This window comes from Cajanus cajan, chromosome 7 (genome assembly GCF_000230855.2).
Source record: "Cajanus cajan strain Asha chromosome 7, NIPB_CcT2T_4, whole genome shotgun sequence".
NCBI classification, from domain to species: domain Eukaryota; kingdom Viridiplantae; phylum Streptophyta; class Magnoliopsida; order Fabales; family Fabaceae; genus Cajanus; species Cajanus cajan.
Window position 1 is genome coordinate 18633427 of NC_138523.1, and position 22775 is coordinate 18656201.

At 33.9% G+C, this 22775-nt stretch overlaps 1 protein-coding gene across 1 annotated transcript in view; it reads right to left on the reverse strand.

Annotated features, from left to right (window-relative positions):
• LOC109813925 (RIBOSOMAL RNA PROCESSING 5) overlaps window positions 1–22775 on the reverse strand; it is a 29366-nt gene that overhangs the window by 588 nt on the left and 6003 nt on the right. Inside the window, exons 12-39 of the mRNA XM_020378229.3 lie at window positions 22285–22470; window positions 22045–22119; window positions 21020–21156; window positions 19495–19629; window positions 19086–19231; window positions 17850–17915; window positions 17181–17287; window positions 16964–17044; window positions 16789–16863; window positions 16595–16696; window positions 15690–15858; window positions 15440–15585; window positions 14979–15062; window positions 14781–14881; window positions 13771–13915; window positions 13291–13365; window positions 12911–13061; window positions 10380–11004; window positions 9462–9522; window positions 8064–8209; window positions 7797–7980; window positions 7384–7482; window positions 6475–6806; window positions 6185–6361; window positions 793–889; window positions 558–713; window positions 241–471; window positions 78–161 (exon numbers count right to left, since the gene is read on the reverse strand). Of these exons, the coding sequence (XP_020233818.1) occupies window positions 78–161; window positions 241–471; window positions 558–713; window positions 793–889; window positions 6185–6361; window positions 6475–6806; window positions 7384–7482; window positions 7797–7980; window positions 8064–8209; window positions 9462–9522; window positions 10380–11004; window positions 12911–13061; window positions 13291–13365; window positions 13771–13915; window positions 14781–14881; window positions 14979–15062; window positions 15440–15585; window positions 15690–15858; window positions 16595–16696; window positions 16789–16863; window positions 16964–17044; window positions 17181–17287; window positions 17850–17915; window positions 19086–19231; window positions 19495–19629; window positions 21020–21156; window positions 22045–22119; window positions 22285–22470 (4173 nt within the window). The remainder of the gene's footprint in view (window positions 1–77; window positions 162–240; window positions 472–557; window positions 714–792; window positions 890–6184; window positions 6362–6474; window positions 6807–7383; window positions 7483–7796; window positions 7981–8063; window positions 8210–9461; window positions 9523–10379; window positions 11005–12910; window positions 13062–13290; window positions 13366–13770; window positions 13916–14780; window positions 14882–14978; window positions 15063–15439; window positions 15586–15689; window positions 15859–16594; window positions 16697–16788; window positions 16864–16963; window positions 17045–17180; window positions 17288–17849; window positions 17916–19085; window positions 19232–19494; window positions 19630–21019; window positions 21157–22044; window positions 22120–22284; window positions 22471–22775) is intronic.

Below are 22775 nucleotides of genomic sequence, written 5' to 3' on the forward strand. Positions count from 1 at the left end.
CAGCAAAGTCCCAAGTGAGTATGACAGGAAAAATGACAAACATCAGCAAAATTGATACTACAGATAAAAGCAAACACCTTCATTTTTTTGGGTGGGAGGCTCAGACTAACAGCCCTTTCAAACAATGCACGAATCATATCTTCATCTTTAAGTTGAATTTCCTATCACGTACACGACGAGAATGTTAGGTTCAGAATGATGTACTAATACAAAAAGAAAATGGGGTGGAAAAGGATATACTTGATCGAGATAAACACTCCACAAGTCTGTTCTCTTTGGATATTCCCGTAGAATTTTTTCAAACAAGGATCGCCCTCGATCAGGAACCCCAACCTTGAATTCAAGAATAGCTGTCTGAGAGAAAAATTTAATGTGCTTATGTCGGGGAAGGCTTAATGAAGCTCGATCGATTAGAGGTTGGATTCCATCTTGCTTCTGCCTTAGAAGACTTTGTATACGCCTCAACCAAACCTAAAATCCAGTGCATAATAAGTTCCATATACATTTTTTATCAAGACCAAAAGAGAACTATTTATACTTTAAAGTTCGCATAATACTTTGCATGAATGCTTGAACTTCTTTGTCATTTTATTGAGAAGTTCATCTGCTAAATTATGCTGCTCAGTCCTCTCGTACATCCCCAAGAGTGCTAGATAGACCTTTTTGGGATCATTGTACTGAAGAGCTCTTTGGAATAGTTTCATTACGGCCTCCTACATAAAAAAAATTATTAAGGATACTCCACATAACAATATTAGTGAAGAGACAAAAACTGAAATTTCTCACTCTTACCTCTGTAGGGTTACCATACTTATTTTCCAAATTAAAGTAGGCCTTCCATATGTTAAGCTTCTCGTTTTCTTCTCGGATATTTATTGTCCTCAAAGCCCTTCAAAATGACATTGAACTCAGAAGACTATGGCAATAAGACATTCGCATGGATGTATTGTGACAAGTCGAATGGAGAGATATACAATCCAACATGTAGACATATATACGCTGTTTGTTGCAAGCAGAACATGAAAGAACACAATCAAGGAAAATAGCTAATCATACTACATGAAATCAGGACTTCTCTCACACTTCTATCACCAATGAAGATACGAATAAGCAAATAGATGTGTTGTAATTAGAGGAAAAATCTTCCTAATTAGAGAAAATATCTATAGAATCTTCTAGGATATTTTTCAGAATATTTTTCCTTATTTCCTTATTTTAGAAGATTAGATTGTTACAAATAGGTATAAGGAAAATGTAATATCATGAATAATAATAATAAAATATTATTCTCCTTTTCAAGTTGGTATCAGAGCTCCCGATCTTGGGAGCTCCGATTCCGCTGCAAACAGTAGCCACAGCCGCCGCTGTCCGGCCACAGCAGCTACCACCGTAGCCGTTGGGGCCGTTGATAGGGCAGAAAGGTGCGCCCAACTTCGGCGAACACAACGCCGAAATTCGCTCTGGGAAATACGCCGCCACGCGCCGCCACGCGCAGCCACCGTCGCCGGCGCGTGTAGCCCACGTGCCTAGCTCCGGCGAGACCCACTCGTCGCCGCCGCCGCAGAAAGAGTCGCCAGAGCCTCCTGAGTCCATTCCACGGGTCGGTGACGTCTCATTTGGCCCAGATTTGAGTAGATCTGAGTTTTTTTGAGTTGTTTTTCCTTTTCCGGTGACGTTCCACGGCCCACTCATCGTTGTCGCCACAGATAGAGTCGTCGAATCAATCCATTAAGTTACCACCATCAAATTTTTTGAGATGAAAGCTTTTAAAGAGGAACTAGATCGTTTGAAAGGAATGATTGAATCAATAAGTAAGCCCTCTGGACCATGTACTCTGTCCATGAAAGGTAAGAGTTCTCTCCATACTGTGGGTCCTGTGTCTCAAGGTATTTGGATTCTTGATTCAGGAGCAACTGATCATATGACACCTTTTCGTATGATCTTCAAATCATATATTCAAAGGAATAGAGAACAACTTATTACAGTTGCGAATGGTCAAGGTGTACCCATATGCGGCTCGGGGAATATAATTTTGAAATCATCTATTGTATTAAAGGATGTTTTACATGTTCCACAATTAGCCAATAATCTTATCTCTGTGCAAAAGCTCACAAAAGATTTAAATTGTTCGGTAACATTTTTCTCAACTCATTGTGTTTTTCAGGACCTTGCTACGGGGAAGACGATTTTAACTGCTAAAGAGCAGAGTGGGTTGTATTTGTTGGAATCTGATGACCAAAACAAAACAAAAATCATGAGTCAACAAGCTACATCTGAAACGTGGGCAAATTCCCAAATATGGCTACATCATAAAAGGCTTGGGCATCCTTCATTCAACCTTCTTAAATCCTTATTTCCTCATTTGTTTACTAAAGAGTCTATTGAGTCTTTTAATTGTGACATTTGTCAATTGTCAAAACACCATCGTGCATCCTATGCTATTAGTAATAAAAAGAGTACTTCTCCATTTGATTTAATTCACTCTGATGTTTGGGGACCTGTCATAGAATCTATTTCCGGAGCTAGATGGTTTGTTACCTTTATTGACGATTGTACCCGTGTCACATGGACATACCTTATGAAAAATAAATCAGAAGTTTTCCAAATCTTTGTTAATTTTTTCCGTCTAGTCCAAAATCAATTTGGAAAAAATATCAAAAGAATCAGGTCTGATAATGGTACTGAATATGTGAATCATGAATTTCTTAATTTTTTGTCTCATAATGGTATTTTTCATGAACTAACATGTGTAAACACCCCTCAACAAAACGGGGTTGCAGAAAGAAAGAATCGTCATCTTCTAGAAGTAACTAGAGCTCTTCTTTTTCAAATGTCTGTTCCAAAAAATTACTGGGGAGAAGCTGTGTTAACTGCCACATATCTCATCAACAGGTTACCCACCCGTATCTTAAATGGCATTAGTCCTATAGAGTCTCTATTGTCTTTTGTTCCCTCTTGCCCTCTAATATCGAGTCTACCTAGTCGAGTCTTTGGATGTACTGTTTTTGTTCACTCTCATCATCCTAATCGTAGTAAATTAGATCCCAAAGCTCTTAAATGTGTCTTTATTGGGTATCCTTCTAATAAAAAAGGGTACAAATGTTATCATCCTCAGAGTCGTCGCGTCTTTATCACCATGGATGTCACCTTTCAGGAAACACAATCCTTTTATGCCAGTCCACCACTTCAGGGGGAGAAAGCACTTGAAGTGGAGGAGCTCTCCTTCTTGTCATTACCATATTTGTCTTTGCAGGATGCCCAAGATCTAAGCAATGAAGCTACCATGGTCCATAATGAGGAAGAAGCGGAAGAAGAGGAAGACAAATTTTTTGGCAAAAAATATGAAAGAAGAAAACAACCCACTTCGACTCTCGAGCAAGAAAAATTGTCTAATCCGGAGGTGAGGATCCCTGAAGATAACAGTGAGGAGGTAAGTATTACTGAGGACTTACCCATTGCATTGAGAAAGGAAAGAAGATCATGTGCTAAATATCCTATTTCTCAGTATGTTTGCACTAACAATCTCTCTGTTAAGCACAAAAGCTTTATTGCTGCCATTGATGCCACAGAAATTCCTACCTCTGTCCAGGAAGCCATGAAACTTGAACATTGGACTCAAGCCATGAAAGAAGAGATGAATGCATTAGAAAGAAATTCAACTTGGGAGATTGTTGATAAGCCAAGAGACAAGAAGGCAGTAGGGTGTAGATGGATATTCACAGTGAAACATAAGGCAGATGGGACAATAGAAAGATATAAAGCTAGATTGGTGGCAAAAGGCTATACCCAAACTTATGGGATTGACTATGAGGAGACCTTTGCCCCAATGGCAAAGATGAATACAGTTCGAGTTGTTCTCGCTTTGGCTGCTCATTTTGGTTGGGACTTACACCAGTTGGATGTAAAGAATGTCTTTCTTCATGGAAATCTAGAAGAGGAAGTGTACATGGAGATTCCCCCAGGTTTTGAAGAGAAAAATGAAAGAAACAAGGTATGCCTCCTAAAGAAAGCATTGTATGGTCTTAAGCAATCCCCTAGAGCATGGTTTGGAAGATTTACAAAAGTAATGGTTTCCTTGGGATACAGACAAAGCCAAGGAGATCATACTCTATTCATAAAACACTCTTCTACAGGTAAACTCACTCTATTGCTTGTCTATGTGGATGATATGATTATTGCAGGAGATGATGAAACAGAAAAATTGGCATTAAAAGAAAAATTGGCAGCCCAATTTGAAATGAAAGACCTAGGAAAACTCAAGTATTTTCTTGGAATAGAGGTTGTTTATTCCAAAAATGGAATTTTCATCTCCCAAAGGAAATATGTACTTGATCTCCTCAAAGAAACAGGGAAGCTGGGATGTAGAACCTCAACAGTTCCTATAGAACAAAATCACAGAATTGGAAGTGAAGAAAGTGCTCCTGTAGAGAAGGCCCAATATCAGAGATTGGTAGGAAAATTGATTTATCTATCACACACAAGACCTGACATTGCTTATGCAGTTAGTGTAGTGAGCCAATTTATGCATGATCCAAGAGAGAGACACATGCAAGCAGTTGACAAAATTCTCCAGTACTTGAAGTCAAGTCCAGGAAAGGGGTTATTGTTCAAAAGAGAAGATACATTGACTATGAAAATATATACTGATGCTGACTATGCAGGTTCTATTACTGACAGAAAATCTACTTCTGGATATTGTATGTTTCTTGGAGATAGTCTCGTAACGTGGAGGAGCAAAAAGCAAGATAGAGTATCTCGTTCTAGTGCAGAAGCTGAATTCCGAGCCCTTGCTCAAGGAATGTGTGAAGGACTCTGGATGAAAATCATTTTGGATGACCTTAAAGTTAAGGTGGACAACCCCGTGCAACTTTACTGTGACAATAAGTCTGCCATGAGCATTGCCCATAATCCAGTACAACATGATAGGACCAAACACATTGAGATTGACAGACATTTCATCAAAGATAATCTAGACAGAGGTTTTGTGATTACAACTCATGTTCCTACAGAACTTCAAATAGCAGATATTTTTACAAAAGGGCTCCCTCAGGGTAGATTTCAAGATCTTGTAGGCAAGTTGGGAATGATTGATATTCATTTACCAACTTGAGGGGGAGTGTTGTAATTAGAGGAAAAATCTTCCTAATTAGAGAAAATATCTATAGAATCTTCTAGGATATTTTTCAGAATATTTTTCCTTATTTCCTTATTTTAGAAGATTAGATTGTTACAAATAGGTATAAGGAAAATGTAATATCATGAATAATAATAATAAAATATTATTCTCCTTTTCAAGTAGATGTATCTAGGCTCAAATCACTCTACTTTAATATTTAATTAACAATGAAAACACATGGAGAGCATCATTTAACCAACCTAAGAACATACTTAGAAGATATTATTTGAGTGATGAATCTTCATACTTCAGAAAGTACAGAAAATTGATTCATGTGCTACTTTTTGTCTTTTGTAACTATAATTCAGACCAATATATGAAGGAGGCCTTTCATATATAACAAATCTTGGTATGTCCATGCAGCAACCTCAATGTTTATGTAACTAATGAAACAATGTAACTTGAAGGATGTACCATAAAACCTGTTGAGATAGCTGCTTAGGCTGATATCATAGGATGTGCAAAATAATTAAGGCCTGTCTGGTTTAAAAAACTGGCTTATGTTTTTGTATCTTATTTTCAAAAATAATTACAAACATATTTTTTTCACTTATTTACTATTTTGCAAAGATTTGCATATACTATTAAAAAATTCTCACCAACTCGTATATAAATATTAAAACCAGATCATGAAGTGAAAACAATGTGGTACTTACGTAATTATTTGTGAAAATAGGAAATGAAAACAAAACATTCTCAAACCAAACACATCTATGAAACCAAACATTCTAAACTCGATATTTTTTAAGCTTAACATATAAGATGACAAGCTTATATGAAACACTGTTCCGCCAATAGATGAAGGTACAATGTCTAATAGCCAGTAATTGATCAAAAATAAACAAACAAAAGTGTTCAGATCCCTTTTTTTTGCCCAAGATTTGCTTTAGAATAGGATTCTATTATGGCTCCAGAAAAATAACTTGGGATTATACAAAATCAAATCAACATTACTAAAATTGAGTTAAAAAAATCCAAAAACAACCATAGTTACTTATTCACACGTACCTTTCAGCAATTGAGCGGGCTTTCTCGACATCAGCCATAGAAATCATGAAATCCATGTATTTTATCCAGATGAAACTGCTATTAGGAGAGCTTCTAATCAGCTTTTCAAACTCATCAGCAGTTCTAGGTACATCCTCCTCCAGTAATCTTTCCTCAGCAGCCCTTATTTGCTTTTCCCTATACAGTGTACATGCTACATATTAGAGATTAAAAAACAAAGGAGAAGAAAAAACGAGAGATAGCATTTTATAAAAAAGTAAATGTCAAATAACTATAAGCATTATATTGACCTCTCCTCCTTTGCTTTCTTCTTTTCATGCCTCTTATGCTTTTCATTTATAGTGTCTTCTTCATTTGCATGCTTTTCACCTTGACTATTAGCATTATTTGCATCAAATTGATCAAAGTCATCAAGGGCAACATCAAGTGGTGGAATGTCTGCCCTTTGTCGTGCTTGTGTAAGAATTGGGAATTGATTAATTTCATCCGCGACATCTATAGACTTCATTCCATCTGCAACAGGTTCATCTGATCCTTCCTCTGATGGTATTTGAAGCACAGTTTTATCACTCATATATGAATTCTTCATTCCCAAAGAAATTCTTTGTCTTTCTTCATCCACCTTATGATATATGTTTTGGAAATGCAAGTAATTAGTAACTTAGTACTGTAATACACATTGATCAAACAAGAAGCCTATCTGACATAGGACAACAATAAAGTCAAGACAAGGATGTATCAGGACATGAGTTATCTTACACAATTTAAAAAATTCAGATGGAATTAGAGTCTGAATAAGTTAATGTTTGAAAAGAGTTTTAGTTATCTGTCAACTTTGGTTATACCTCACCAAAATTACAACTACTTTTATTCATTATAAATGATAGGAACTTGTCCATATTTCCTTTGGATTCCAATTTTTTTCTGCATTAGTTTTTAAATTATCTGCTAGAATATCTAACATAACATTGTCATCATGCAGCCTTCTGAATCATAGAAATTATCTGACTGGAGATACAATAACATATTACAGAAACAACATGCAAAGCACTTCCAATTATACAAGATACACATCATAATACAACCAGTCACAGTTAATAGCTAGAAGTTGCAATGCGTAATAAAACCAATAGACATATAATCTCCTGGAAAAAAATATAGAAACCAGCAACACATCCAAAGCTTTGTATTTGAATTACCTTTAATATTTTTGCATTTACTCTCTCCCCAGCTCTATAGTTTGCTTCAATGTTCTCAATATGGTCGTCAGAAATTTCTGATATATGACATAATCCAACCTAGGAAATTGAAGGAGCATAATCATGTGAGCTGACAGAACCAAGTTGATCATTGTCTCTTTCTTAAGAGCATGGTTTATGAAAAATCATAATTTGACATAAAACTATCACAACCAAGTATACATTTGGTGGATGAAATTGTAAGCATTTGAGCCATCAAAGTTATGAAATGGATAAAACCATGAAATTAAAAATAAATTATTTTATATGTTGCATATGATTTTAAAAAGCTAAAAGCATGGAAGAATTATAAACTTTCTCATTTTTAGTACAAGTACATGGACCAGAAATGGCTGGCAAGGTTGTAGAAATACCATGTCTGTGTTGTCAATTGCAATGAATAAACCAAATGACTCAACCCGCTTAATCCTTCCAGATATAACACCTCCAACATGAAATTTACTTAAATCAATGATCTCAGATTTGGGTTTCTTGGGAACTGTTGATGTCTTCAGTGTAACTTCAACACGATTTGAAAGAGGCTCCACAGATATAACCCTGCTATTTGCTTTGTTATACATTTCTTGACGTATCTATCTCATGTTAAGCAAGTGAACAGAAACAGCAGGTTGATTACTTACCTGCCAATTACAAGTCTTCCAATAGGAAATTCTTTCTCAGGTACTTCTACATATTGATCGGATAGATTTGATAGAAGAATTTTAGCATCAATCTTTCGTGAGAGCATAATAAAGCATCCTTTTGGTGTGACATTCTTAATATAACCCTATCCAACAGAAGACATACTCAAATAAATCCAAAAGATCAAAATACAATACTTAAGAGAAAAAAATACATAAGATTCAAAAAAAGATATGCCAACAATATATGCTTAAGTTAGTAACAAATTATCAGCACAGCAAATCATGAAGGACCAAAACTTACGACAGGTAAAAACAACATTGCACACATGCACTTCATATCTCATGACAGGGTTGTTATCGCCAGTTGGAAAATGAATGAAATGAGTAAGACTTCAAAACAGTAAAATAAAATTTGTTTTTGTATAGAGTTTGACTAGTAGTACCTCTGAATAACTATCTTGTAATCATGTTACATTATAATCAATTCAAGCAAAGTATTTAGGTTGTTGAAAAAGTTGAATCTACAATTTATTCTATCATGGCATTATTAATTGACAATAAAATGTTGCAAACAAGATGGTAGTTTCCCTGTAGTATAAAACAAAAATCAAACATTACAATTACAAATGACAAATTCCATAGTAAAAGATTTTTCCTTTACAAATAAAATGAGTAGAAAACAGTATTTTCCTATAAAAGAGAGGAATAGTACAAAACCAAGGAAAGGGTTCAGATGAGCTCCTGAAGGAAATACAAAGAAAACTGAAATTTGAGAGCAAAAAACTAGAGCCTATGTATATTACAGCACTTAGCTTTAAAAATACCCTCCCCCCCCCCCCCCCACAACCCCCCACCCAAAGAAAAACTATGCACAATTGATGACCAACTCAAATGGTTGCGATCGTGCTCATTCTACCTAGCCCATGGTTACTGACATCCATAATCTCGCTACAGAAGGTGAACCCCATGGTTTTGATCCTTTGTTTCATAGCAGTAGTAGAGTCTTTGACCTTGCTCCTGATTTTATTCATTTTCAGCTGTTGGCTGCTATAATGTTTCCTAGAGGTTTTTAGTGTTTGGGCTTTGGCCATCCAGTTCACCGGAAAAATTAAAAAAAAATGATTCTAAAAACATAACCTGCCACATAAATGATGAATGCTGTGACTTATTGACAACTCAACTCTGTCAATCAAGATGCCAATGGGAAGCAAACACTTAGCATTAAATAAGCTAACATAATTACTAAATATAAAAGAATAATGTCAACAAAAAAGACTAAGAAAAAAGAAACCTATTCCAGATACCAATGGTAAGCAAACACTCAGCATTAATTAGCTAACATAAACACTAGATGAAAAAGAATAATGACAAGAAAACGACAAAAAAACCCTATACCTTTACAATCATATCAGGATGAAGATCCTCAATCTTCTCCACACATTTGCCATTAGAATTCCTGAAAAATCAGCAATCCACAATATAATCGGATGTAATTATCAGGTATTACAGTCAATCATACTATTATTATTATAATGACTGTATAATGTATAGGTTAAAACATAACTAGGGCATCAACCCATGCTGTGAACAGGGGTAGTAAACCAACATACCTAAACCAATACAACCAATTCTAATGCAGCATGACAAAAAATAGTAGAATCGGCAATAAAAGTTGAATTAACACTTGATGTTATTATGATATAGTGGAGCTTATTTAAAAAATGGAATGCAACATCTTAAACACAGGGAAACAGATGTAATCCTTTGGAAATGCATAAGTTAGATATTTCAATTCAAAATAGATAACTTGGACTCGCTGTAACAAAACCTCAAAAAAGAATCAGTTTAATATCCACATTTAAAATTAGTTATTTAAATACTATATATGAAGCAAGAAATTCACAAAATAGAAGAAAAGAAGAGACCATTTGCTGAAAAAATTGCATGCAAAAATGTTTTCAACAGGCTAAAAGGTCCAGCCAGAAGACTTGAAACAGATTGATCAGTTGGCAGAATATGAATGAGGTATTATGGATATTGGAAGTTGGCCCAAGCAGATAAACTACAGTAATAGTACCCTTGTAAACTGGTAATTTTTCAGGCAATTTTCAATTCAAATAAATGTTATATCAAGTTACTTAAAATGTTAGAAACAAATAAATGGACTAGACAGTACTAAAAGGGTTAAATATTTGAGTAAATGGAAACTGCATAGTGGTACAATAAAAAAAATAATAAAATAATAAATAAAAAAATAGGCCCAGGCTAGGAATGTTTAAAGATTCATCACAAAGTATCAGTTCTATTACTTACACAATGCTGTGAACATCTCCAGAATCCTGGGAAAGCATCACATTAGAAGATCGCAATGACAAATCAACATGGATAGTACCCTTGACAGTGTGGCTGATTTCAAGAACTACACATTTGACAAACTGCCCTTCTTGATATTCAGACAACGGATCAGGCACCAATGTGTCTGCAAGTTCAGTAAAATGTACTTTTCCATATGTGTGAGGACCAACTTGGACAAGCAATCCACCAACACCTGGAAGTATTTTACTAATCCTTCCACCTAAAATATCTCCTTCATGAACATATGCTGCTAAATCCTTATCCACAACATTAATTTGTGGCTCTTCACTAGTTCTGCAAGGGAGACTAGAAAAGGGGCGTGGAACCAACCGCAATAGCTTCTTCTCATTGTTCATACTTAGAACGTGACCAGAAACAAGTTGTCCAACACGATATCGATTCTGGAAATCCTCAAGCTCATTGGGTTCAATAGCACTGTCAAGAATATATAGCTGAGCCCTAACATTTCGAGATATTGTTAACCATACCCATTCACGTTCTACTTTATATACATAACCAGCCAGACATTGCCCAACTTTAAACTCAAGATTTTCAGGTACATCATCTCCTATATCACTGGAACCTGAATTGAAGTTGAGATTATATATTATTAAGTTGCAGGAAGATTATGATAATTTTATTAATTAACAAATACAAACTGTTGACATAAATTTAACAAGTAGATACTGAGATGGTATTAAAAAATTATGCTTATTTTCATGAGAAAACAAACTCAGGAAAACAAGGGCAGACTGGAAAAACATAAATGGGCACCAAAACAAAGTTCAATCATGGGTTTCTTTTAGGTTTAATACCTCAGTAGATCCTTGAAATGTTTTCTTTAGGTACCGAAACTAAAAAAAAATTGTAATTAGGTCTTTGATCTTCTACAGTTTTTGTAATTGGGTCATTAAAATTAATTTATAGTGGCTTAAAATCATTAGAAAAATAACAATTCATGATGGTTTTACCAACTCTAGAGACCCAATGACAGAAATTATAGAAGATTGTTAAAATAGTTGTTTATTATCTGATGTACAACTTTATAAAGCTGCTTTTTGCTGTTTCTAGCTTAAGGGTCAAGAGTCATAGGCGATAGCCTTTTTGTTTGACTGTACTTCATCAGACCTCTCTTACACATAGAGTTGGCAAACTGAGTTGGGCTTGTCAGGCTAGCCTGAACCCAACCGATAAATTATAAGGTTAGGTTTCTAAATTTCAAGCCCATATTCAAAGCATGCCTTTTTAACCTGTTCCAATAAAGTCTTTGTCATAACTGGGTTCAAGCCAGGCTAGCCTAGTCGGGCCACAGGCTTCCCACTTCTTTTAAAAAAATTTATTTAATATTTTACATATTGCTAAAAGTTAAAAGAGAAAGACCAGGAGTCTAAGAGTGAGAAGTCTAAAGGTCCAAAATAAATCACATAACTAGGTCAAATACTCAAATCTTTAACCTACTCATTCATTCATACACATAACACTACTTTTCTTTCACGGTGGTTTTTTCTTTCACATAACTAGACCAAGGCTTGTTGCAACCTGCGACTCTCACTCTCAATTATCATCTTTATATGGTAAAGTGATCTAACTCTAAACCATCAAATGTTTTATATTTTAAATTCAAATTTTACAAAAATTATTTCACATATTTAGCCTGTGAATGATGAAATAGAAGTTATAAACTTACACTTCGTGCATTTATTGCTGCTGCCTAGTGTGTGTTATTATATATTGATGGTCATGTATTGAAAATCCCACCACCAAATATTCACATTGAAAAAAAAGGGCTGCCCGAAAAGTCTGCATAAAGCTGGGCCTGGGCATCAATTTAGTAGTCGGCACTCAATCAGGACTTTTTGGCCAAGCTCATTGTAGCCCGCTGCCCACTTTGGGTCAGCCTGTTATGGACCGGGTAGCCCATTTTTCCAGCTCTACTTACACACACATATATATAATATACATCATATTTAGATACACTCACTGATTTTTCCATATTCTAAATCTCAAGTAAGTTTAAGGACTCAATTAAAAAAAAATAGTTTAGGGAAATAATTAAAAATTTTGAAAAAAATCAGGGACCTACAGATATATTAAACCTTTCTTTTTATACTCATTATAAAATAGGTGGGGATGGAAATATATTTGTCCTTGCTCCAATGACCATATAACTGATAACAATATTAATGTGGTTATTGCTGAAAATGGGAGCATTTAATGATTATTAAATTTTCTATGTAGCTGAGTCATTGTGTTTAGCTAAGTTCAATGTATCTGTGGAAGTAGTTCTCTTCAAAATAGCAGTAGTTATTTACTATATTTGTAATCATTATCATTATAAATAGATTACTCTGGTTCTCTCTTCTTAGTTATAATATAAGGACGTCAGGTAAAATTAATTCAACAAGGATGTAACTGTCAGACTAACTTGCAATCACCACTGAGGTAAAGATGAGTCCACACATAGCTACATTCAGTAGTGACATACTAACCTGTAACCATTTCAGGTCTGACTGATAGCTCCCACTGTGATAACTTCCTATTGCCATCTGTTTCATTAGGTTTTGCAACAATCCTTGCAGTCACTGTTTGCCCAATTTTGTAGCTAGAGAATGGATTTTCCAAAACATTTCCATTATGTACCTGTCCATAGATAGGCACTCAACTATAAATACTAAAACTAAAATAGATAGAACATCAACAAGAGGGCAAGCCTCACTGCACTGCAACGTTAAGGTTGCTGCTATGTGAACTTGGTCACAATTACAGCTGAAAAAACAGCATATCTGCTCAGGGTAAGACCGCTTACATCTGACACTCCCAACTTAAAATGCTAATTTAAATATTGACATCAGAAACACAGTAGAGTTACCTCTGTTATGTGAATCCTGCCAGGTAGACCAAATCCAAACTTCACTTTCAGTTCAAGTGTTTTGATGTCAGTAATCTGGACAACAATGTCATAAAAAAGAAAATTCATGAAACAAATTTTTAATTTGTCAGAATAAGAAATAGTATTAGTCTTAAGAGGGAAATGTCAATGTACAACTAGAAAGAGCAAAGGCAGCAAAAAAGGAAATAATTATCAATAGTGCAAAGAAGCTTTGCAAAGGAGGTTCTCTTAAAGCGTCTATAGCAAGAGCACCATTGAGAAACAAGCTCTAGAATTATGGCATACTTTTATCAGTAAAAAAAATAACCAATGTCAAAACACATAATTAAAACATATGACAGTTCCATGTAACCTTGCATGCAGTATGCAGCGAAAACCTTTAAATAAATACACGCTACTGACACATACCCATTAACACACATATAGATACATATTAAACAAACTAGATAACCCACATACCTCTGCCTCAACAAGAGTTCCCACTTTATAGCTAGACTTCTTCTTGGTTCTTTTAGAACTAGATGTCTCGTTGACCTCATTGAGAAGTAAAAGCAACTTCCCTGATGTTTCAGGGCTTGGAAGAGCCATGACAGTTGCAAAAACACTGACCAAAGTAAAAGATTTAATGCAATGAGTTGTGGGAAAACCAGAAAAATGTAATGAAGCTTCTATTCATGAAAACAATTCTCATTTTTAAAATTCAAAAGATAATAATAAAAAAGAGTATAAGGATTTTTCAGAAGCATGATATATCTATTAGCAATGGAATACTTGAAAAGAGTATACATCTCATGTTCAAAAACCTTTGAAATACAATAAAAAAAATGTCTAGTGTATTCCAGTTTACAGGAAATAAAATCAGTTTTTTATGATATGAGCTCATTAGACATATATTACACATAAATATTTGGCCTCCAAACACAATATTAGCAATAACCCAATCAAGCACTGGATCAAATACTGTAACTTTACAGGAAGAAGCAGACAAAATTAAGGAGTAAAGAATGATTATTAGTATATGATCAACACAGGAATCCAAAAATACATAAGGGAAAAAAATCACTAGTCATAATTTACGAGTAAAAAGAAAAATCCAAAGAAATCTCTCAAGAGAATACATGGTAACAAATACAGAAGACAAACAAACAGAATATAAATGAACATTTACTTGTACCAAAGAGAAAGAGCATACAACCACAAACTTTTCCAAAAAGGCCAATATAATAAGCCAGTAGGCAGTAGCAATTACCAACTTTACAATATACTAAAAGAGGAACTGAAGTCTAGGAATCACACAGGTGCCACTGGCCTGGCTGCTCAGTCATTCTTCAGACAGTGGCTCTAATGGATATTGATCTACCCATTTTTCCATCCAACATTATCATAGACACCATATTACTTGGACACAAACTAATGAGTAATGATGTAATGTGTAGTAATATGGTTTAAAATAAATGTGAAAAGCTCACCTCTGCCCATTTAGGTATTGTTTATGAGGACACCTTTGAGTATTATAGTCAGACACTGATGCATATCCTATAGTGTGATCACTTTCTGGAATTGATACAACCTGCTTTGTAGAGAATAAGTTCAGTAAAATATGCTAATATGCATGACCACGATTTACTAGCAGATAGCTAAAGGTGAAGAATAATATCAATACTTGCCAAGTAATTTTCTTTTACTATTTCCACCACTGCATTCACAGTCTGATGCAATACCAAGTCCTTTGATGCCTCTCTTCGACGTTTCTGGAATCAAGGTATCACATTGATTTGGTCAAACTATGTCAAGAATGAATGATGGAAGAAGCCTTGTGCACAAGGCTGCCCTTCTTAGGACAAAATTGAATGCCCAGTATAGAACCTTAATAATAAAGGGAAAAAATACAATTTTTTTACCTTCATTTAAAAAGGAATGTTTATTAGAGAGAAGAAAGAAATAATAGAACAGGATAATTTCCATTTTCCAATAGTGAATTCATAAAGATGGTTCCAAAGCATGACAGCATATAATTTGAAAGAAAAAATTTGCAAAGCTCTTTCTTTGACATGTAAGACAAAGTCCGATATATTTCATATGCGTAAAGATACGAAAAAGGAACAACTGGCAGGAAAAAATACGCAACCTTCTTGTTCGTATGACTTATGGAACTTTCTTTGGATTTATTAATGAACTCTGGTTTTAGAGTCAAATCAACGAGCCGTTCTGCCTTTGCAACATCAAGAACCAATGCTTCTACCACAGAGCCAGCCTCCAAACTAGCTCCAGCCACTAAGGAATCATATCACAATGAGAATTGGTACATGCACTTAAGCAAGAACCACCCAAACATATTAGTTAATAGTTTAATGACATATGGAAAGGAGAGAACTTACACTGATAATTGGTAATAAAACCAAAAACATCATTGTACTTTCTAAAGCTTATAACAAGACCGACATCCTTAACATCCTCAACTTTCCCTTTTGCAACCGTACCAATTTTAAATCCTTCAACCCACTTTAAATCAGATGCACCAGCACCAAGGCTTTGCAACTCAGCAATCTAATTCAAAGATGCACACGAGATTAGAAGTAATAATAAAGGAAGATAATGTTAAAGGAATTTCTGACAAAAAAAATGACACAAGGAATAAACAGAAATAGAGAAAATTAAAATGTTTTTTTTTATCGCAAGTATATAGCATTACATTGGCTGCTTTGATAAGTCAAAAAGAATTCCCAACCAGAAAATATTTTCATGTATTCAGCAAGAAATTGCCAAAATTCAGGGGTGGCAGAGACCACTTACCTATCCAAGAATGAAAGAATTAATGATAATGTCAACACATTCGGGCAAGAAAATTGGCTATCTTGTATTTAACAAAATTTAATGTAAAAGGAAGCACAAATTGAAATCTGCAGATTTGATTTAATTAAAAGAGCTAAATATATCACCTCAAAAAAATGCCACAAGAAGTAAATAGTAAAACTACACAAGTTCATCCCCTAATATAGTTGAAGAACAAAGTGGACACCTAGATCCTTTTCTAATCAAAATAAATGAGCCAAATGAACATATAGATGAACAAAAGTACTCTAGGTATCTAATTCTAAATATAATATAAAAATAAAAAATAAATAAAAACACTCTAGGCAGAAATTAAGACAACAAGACCATAACATGTTTCCTGGGCATATTTGAAAACAGCATTAGTGTTAGAGTGCATAAAATAATTTAACAAGTAGAATGATAAAATGTAAGATTGTGTCAATAATATATTTACATGACATTTTAATACCTTTTCATCCATCAGAAAGTAGTCCTGAATAAATGATGCATCAGTTGAAGAACATGCTGTCTGCTTTAGAGAGAGTGTTACTCTACCAGTTTCACTACTAAGCTGAAGAAATTAAAAAAGAAAAAGGTATGACACTGTTTTACCCTGCACTAAACTTTCATAAAATTGATATTTACAGCCTGAAATATACTAACATTGGATACATTGCTGCGAACTGATTGCCCAATGTAATAAGCTTCCAAAATATTGGTTTTCTGGTCATCAGCAGCCTGTAGAAGAGAATGAGATTGCCAGAATATCATATGCCTAAGATAAAGTGAGATGCATAAAAGAGAAAAAAGGGAAGGGGGAGCTGTTAAATTGAGATACCTTATTTCTTGGAGCAAAACCAGTTAAATGACCAAGGAAACGAACAAAGCAGCCAGACTCAATTAAGTTACATATATAGCCCTGCTTCATAGACAATTTATACAGCACAAGCAAAACTCAACAGCATGTTTGTGATTAATAATAATAAATTAAAAACTTATGTGACTATAAAAAAAAAATGCTGGAAGCAGTTTATATGTTTCGTGTCGATTCTTACATGTACAACAGAGTTAGGATGTATCTGATTGATATCTGCAGGAATCTGCTGAGCATGTTTGATAAGAGAACTTTTGGCAGACAGAATCAAATTGTTTCCCTTAACATCTACATTGATCAAAATGAAACAAAATAATAATACCAAGTTTATGATATAAGCTATCAATTTGATAAATGACACCGAAAAGCAAAACACAGAATAAAAAGAGTAAAGTCATTCATATCTAAGAAATAACACTATAAAAAATATGTTGAAGTTTCTGTTTCACACACGACACAAAGTTACTGAAAACTGTTGAAATTGAAGTGATCAAATTCTGAATATTTAAGACGTTGTGATGTAAAAAATTGACCTCTAATTTGTTCTCATACTTTAGGTCAAGAACAACTATAGTACCAAAAGCATAATTTTAATGATAGTAAAAAGCTGAATAATAGGAAATCTGTCCAGCAATGAATGACAAATCAAAAGATGTTATGATAGGAACAAGAGGATTCAAACTCATATACAACCATGAGGAAAACTGGGTAGCTTACCTAACTCTACAAGGTAAAAAAAATGACACACAACTGATAACAATTCATGCCTAACAGCTTTGCCCAGGCATTTACTTTGTCATGACATAAGCTACTACATGTACAAATAACATGCTGAATATCTTGAATGTACCTAGAACCAGTAGTTGATCAAAATTATATCCAGGTTTCAATAGTGAGTTCATCAAAATAGCTTGTCCTGCATAATAAGAAGCTAAAATTAGCAATTCCATTAAGAGTATGCAGCAATAGGAAAGCCTTTACAAAATAACCAATTGTTTTTTTTGGTTGATTTAAAAGCGAGTGATTTTGAAATTAGAGATTTAAAATGGACATTGAATATTTCCATCGTTTGTTTGATAGGAAATTAGAAAGGGAATGTAGTAAAAATCTGTGGATCCCACAATACTTCATTTCCTTGCTCCACAGGCATGATTTTGAGTCAAAATCAAATTTTGGAGTGTTGTATTGTATGTATTGCTAAGTTTATATTAATTTCATATATCATTGTCATCTCTTTTATATAATATGAGCATAATGCTGTTATCAGGTAGGCAGCGGATCAAAATAATTGTTTGAAATTATTAGTTTTTTAAATAGTTAATTTAAAATATTTCTACTTAAAAAATTAATTAAATATAAAATTAAGCAAATGTGTAAAAAATTATAATGTACATCTCATCATATTGCTGAATTAAAATTATATTTAAATTTAAAAATATTTGATTTAACATTGAATTTAATTAAATGGGTAAAATCATAATTTCATAATATTTTATTGGCTTAAATATGTTTTTAGTCCCTCAAATTTAGGATAAATTTTTTTTTGGTCCCTCAAATTTAAAATTGATGTTTAGTCCCTGTAATTTAAAAAAATCTCATTTTAGTCCTTATATTCAAATTTTGTTAAAAAATTTATCAAATATTATTACATAAAATCTACCTATTGATATCCCTGTTAGTGAAAATATCACATTAAATCCAATTGATATTGCATATCGTCCTAATTTGTTACTTTCAGATATGTTATTGGTGATCTGAGGGACTAAAATAAGATTTTTGAAAATTACAAGGACTAAAAATAATGATTTTAAATTTGAGGGACCAAAAACAATTTTATCTTAAATTTGAGGGACTAAAAACATATTTAAACCTATTTTATTTTTTTTTCTCTTTTCCTTTTTTTCTCATGTAACCAAACAAAGGAAAATAAATCACTCTATATCATTCTTTTATAATTCCATCAATCCAAACAACATAAAATTTCACTCCAAAATCACTTCAATTTATATCTCTTCTATTTCTTTCATCTCCAATTCTCTCCTTTCAATTTCACTTCCTATCCAAACAAAGTGTAAGGGAATTTTACCATGATGATCTGCCAAGTGCTCCATAGATATTGTACCCCTTGAGAAACCACTTGCATTGACATAAACAACTACAGCGGTAGATGTTATTCTGTCAACCACTCCTGAAACAAGGCTACCCAATGTAACCATATCATCTTCAGTAACCCTGTCATTTGAATTCACATTGGATTAGAATAATCTGTACCCCAGCGAAGTGCCTTCCTGTACTTTGTAATCAAAACCTTTAAAGTAAGTCAGCAGATAGCTATCTGTAAAACATGACAGAACTCATAGTACTTTCCAAATTCGGAAGAAAGCATATGATGCCTTCCCCAAAAAATACAGTTTGTTGATCAATTATATACTTAAAAATTTGGTAAAAATTTTTAGATGCAAGATCCCAACAAGCAGAAAGTGGAAAAGGCAAACCTTGTGGCCTTTATTATGAAACTAAGGTTGATCCTCCTTGAAGCAGGAATGGAACTTACAACCCGGCATTTGACAACTTGCCCAACATTGTACACTGTAACTGGATCAGCACCTGGCTCTAATCCAAGTTCAGATCTGCAATTAAATTAACAAATAATAACATGGTTCTAGTAAGACAATAACAGTTAAAACTCACATCACAACTGGAATGTAGTCAACAAATACATCACAGTTAAATTTTTAACTCATGAGAGAAAATGAAAGTTATGTTATGGATCATTTGATAAAATCAAAGAGACTAAACCCATGTGACAGAAACAAAAACTACGGAACAGCTAGTAAACATTTACTTAATGCAATATGCTATTTGCAAATGACCTAGGTGCTAAGGTGGGGGGGGGACTACTACAGACCATCAAAAACCACCATCCTAATAATTAAGCTAGAATAGCAGTGGGATATAGCATCCAGACCCAAAAAAGCTACTACAGTATAGCACAGTTAGATGACCACTATTATTAATTCCTATATATAGTCACACACACACACTCAAAACAATGATCCAAATATTCATAATTAACAATAAAAGTCAAGGAAACAAGCAAAATAAAAAAGACATGTCCATATTTTTTCAAATACAAGACATCTTAAAACATTCAATAAAAAAGTGACAGTAGGTGTAGCACAAAGAATAGAAGTTCATAGTTCAGTACATCAGTGAAGTTCAACATAGAGAAAAGAATGGAGGGTGGGTGCCATTGGAAATCCGGCCCAAGATGAGTGGGTGTCACAGTCACACAGTTAATAGAAGCGGGGAAAATTACATCCAATTAGGGATTTACATTCTAAATAAGGGTATGGAAATTTTAAGTATAACCCTAAAGAAAGCCTCCAAAACAACAAAGTTTTGAGATCCAAAATGAGTTTTCAACAAACTTTGACTCTAGCACCACTAGTGGCTGCATTTGAGGCTGCTATGGCCTTTATTGAAAAATGCACCACTATTCAGCTTTGTAGCAGCCCATGGCCACTTGCAAACTATTATAACTATGACATGACACTAAACCAAAACAGACAATCCAATTGAAACATGGTTCTAAATCATCTCCCCCATAAGAGGAAAATAAAAAAATTAAACAATAAAACATCCTTCAAAACTATATGAAAAACATTGTTAAATAAACACAAGAAAAAAATATTGTGGAAAATAAATTTTTTAATTTAAACCCCATGCATTGCCAGAATACCATTCATTAATTAGAACTATTTTGGGCACAATAGGACTTCTTAAATGTTTTATTTATCATTTTACCTTGTTCTGAGAAAGGAAATGGCTTCAAACTTTTAAAAAAAACCCACGATATATGAATGACATGAGAATGAAGTAGCCAAGTAAGTGGGTCATGATTAAAGGTGAAAAAATGTAAGAAATTTCCATTACTAAAAGCTCATACGATTTAAGCACACATTAAAATATAATTAACTGTGATCATGACACAAGTACATAGACAAATCAGAGACTTGCCTGGGAGAAAAACCTTGAACCCCATTATAAAACCGTACAAAGCATCCATGAACTTCTATCTTTGTTATCCATCCATGGGTTATCAAACCAACAGTTGCATCAGCATATGAACTAATAATCCCAAGTTTCGATTTCACCTGTAAAAATATTATATATCTGATTCAGAATTGAATATGGAACTAATCAATTCAGGTGGGGTGGGGTGGGGGATATTAATAAATGCTCTCAAATTTCTTCTTCATCTAGTGCAATGTAGAGACAAACAAGCATATTGAAAGATGTACATAAAAAAAGGAATCCTTTTATATGTGTCATTCATTTCTTTGAATGCCGTGTGTTCCTTCCACAAGTGCTGCTCTACATATTTCATCAATAAAAGGATGTTGTAATAGGAAATATGGAATCTAATGTTTATGGAAATACATCATTATAACATACTACTTGACCCCAGTTTCAGTACATGCAATGCTGCAAAAATACAATATCCTTCACAATATGGATAACTGTGACCAAAATAGAAAGATGGGAAAAATCAAAGTGGAAATTATATCCAGTGACCTATACCAAAAAGATTGTCATTTTTTTTTTAATTTTTGGTAGAATAAGGATTATTGTACTATTGGCGTAGTGCCAAGATTTTGACTAAGATCTTATTTGCTTGGTTGAGTGAGGTTTCAGGAGATATTATTTCATCAATGCATGGCAACTTTATTCATGGTAATCTTTTTTTTTGTGAATGGAAGAAAGATTTTGGACTTAGACCTCACTGCAAAAGAAGTACAAGAAACAAGCCATAGATGAAGTTCTTAAAAGGAAGGAACAGATTATCCAACAACCAATAGTCAGATAAACCTTACTTATGGAAGTCAAGAAAATATAATTCATGATATGTATGAAAAATAAAATTGATAGATGCACAAAGAAACCTTATACTGGATAAGAAAACTAAACAAGGGGAAAAAATTATTATAGTGCCTTTGAGATTGAATAAACTGGAGAAAAGGAGTACACATGTAGAAACATACAAGGGTTTTCTTGTGTGTAACTGTCACTCTTTTTGACTTGCAACCAAGCACGCGGAAAACCAATTCAGCTCCCACCTGTACCATCATGGCAGGTAAAGACTTTAGTCACATAATGTCTAAACCAGTAATCCGTCTCATTACAGACATGTGACAAAACAATTTTACATTAAATGGTCTAAAGAAACTAAAAAAAATGACAATACTAAAAATAAGCACAAGCATACATAGCTAGAATAGAACCTTAAATTTTTTTCCAGGCTTTGAAATTTCCAATTCAGACATATGTCGAAGAGGACAAAGTGCCTTCACACCACCAGGAATTTGCACTATGGCACCAAAGCTGTCAACCGAAAGAATCTTAGCCTTCACCACCATGCCTGGCTTGACATCAGAATGAGTAAACACAGCTTCGTCAATAGCACTAGCCTGCATGATATGAAAACATAAAGATGATTAAATGAAAGCCTCAAACTAAGTCAACATTATTCCACATAACATCAAAATTAAAATCATATCCACGCAGAAAGCTGTTATATGTAGAAACAACAGACTATCTCAGTTCATACAGCTAATATTTATTTCTTTTTAAAAAAACATGGACAAAAAAGTCATTAATTTGCTAATTGAAGAACATATTTAACATTAATAAACTACCCATCAGAAGAAAAGGTTATTGAATATAGAACAATCAAATTAGCTTGCTTCTAATTTGATGACATCAACACATTCAA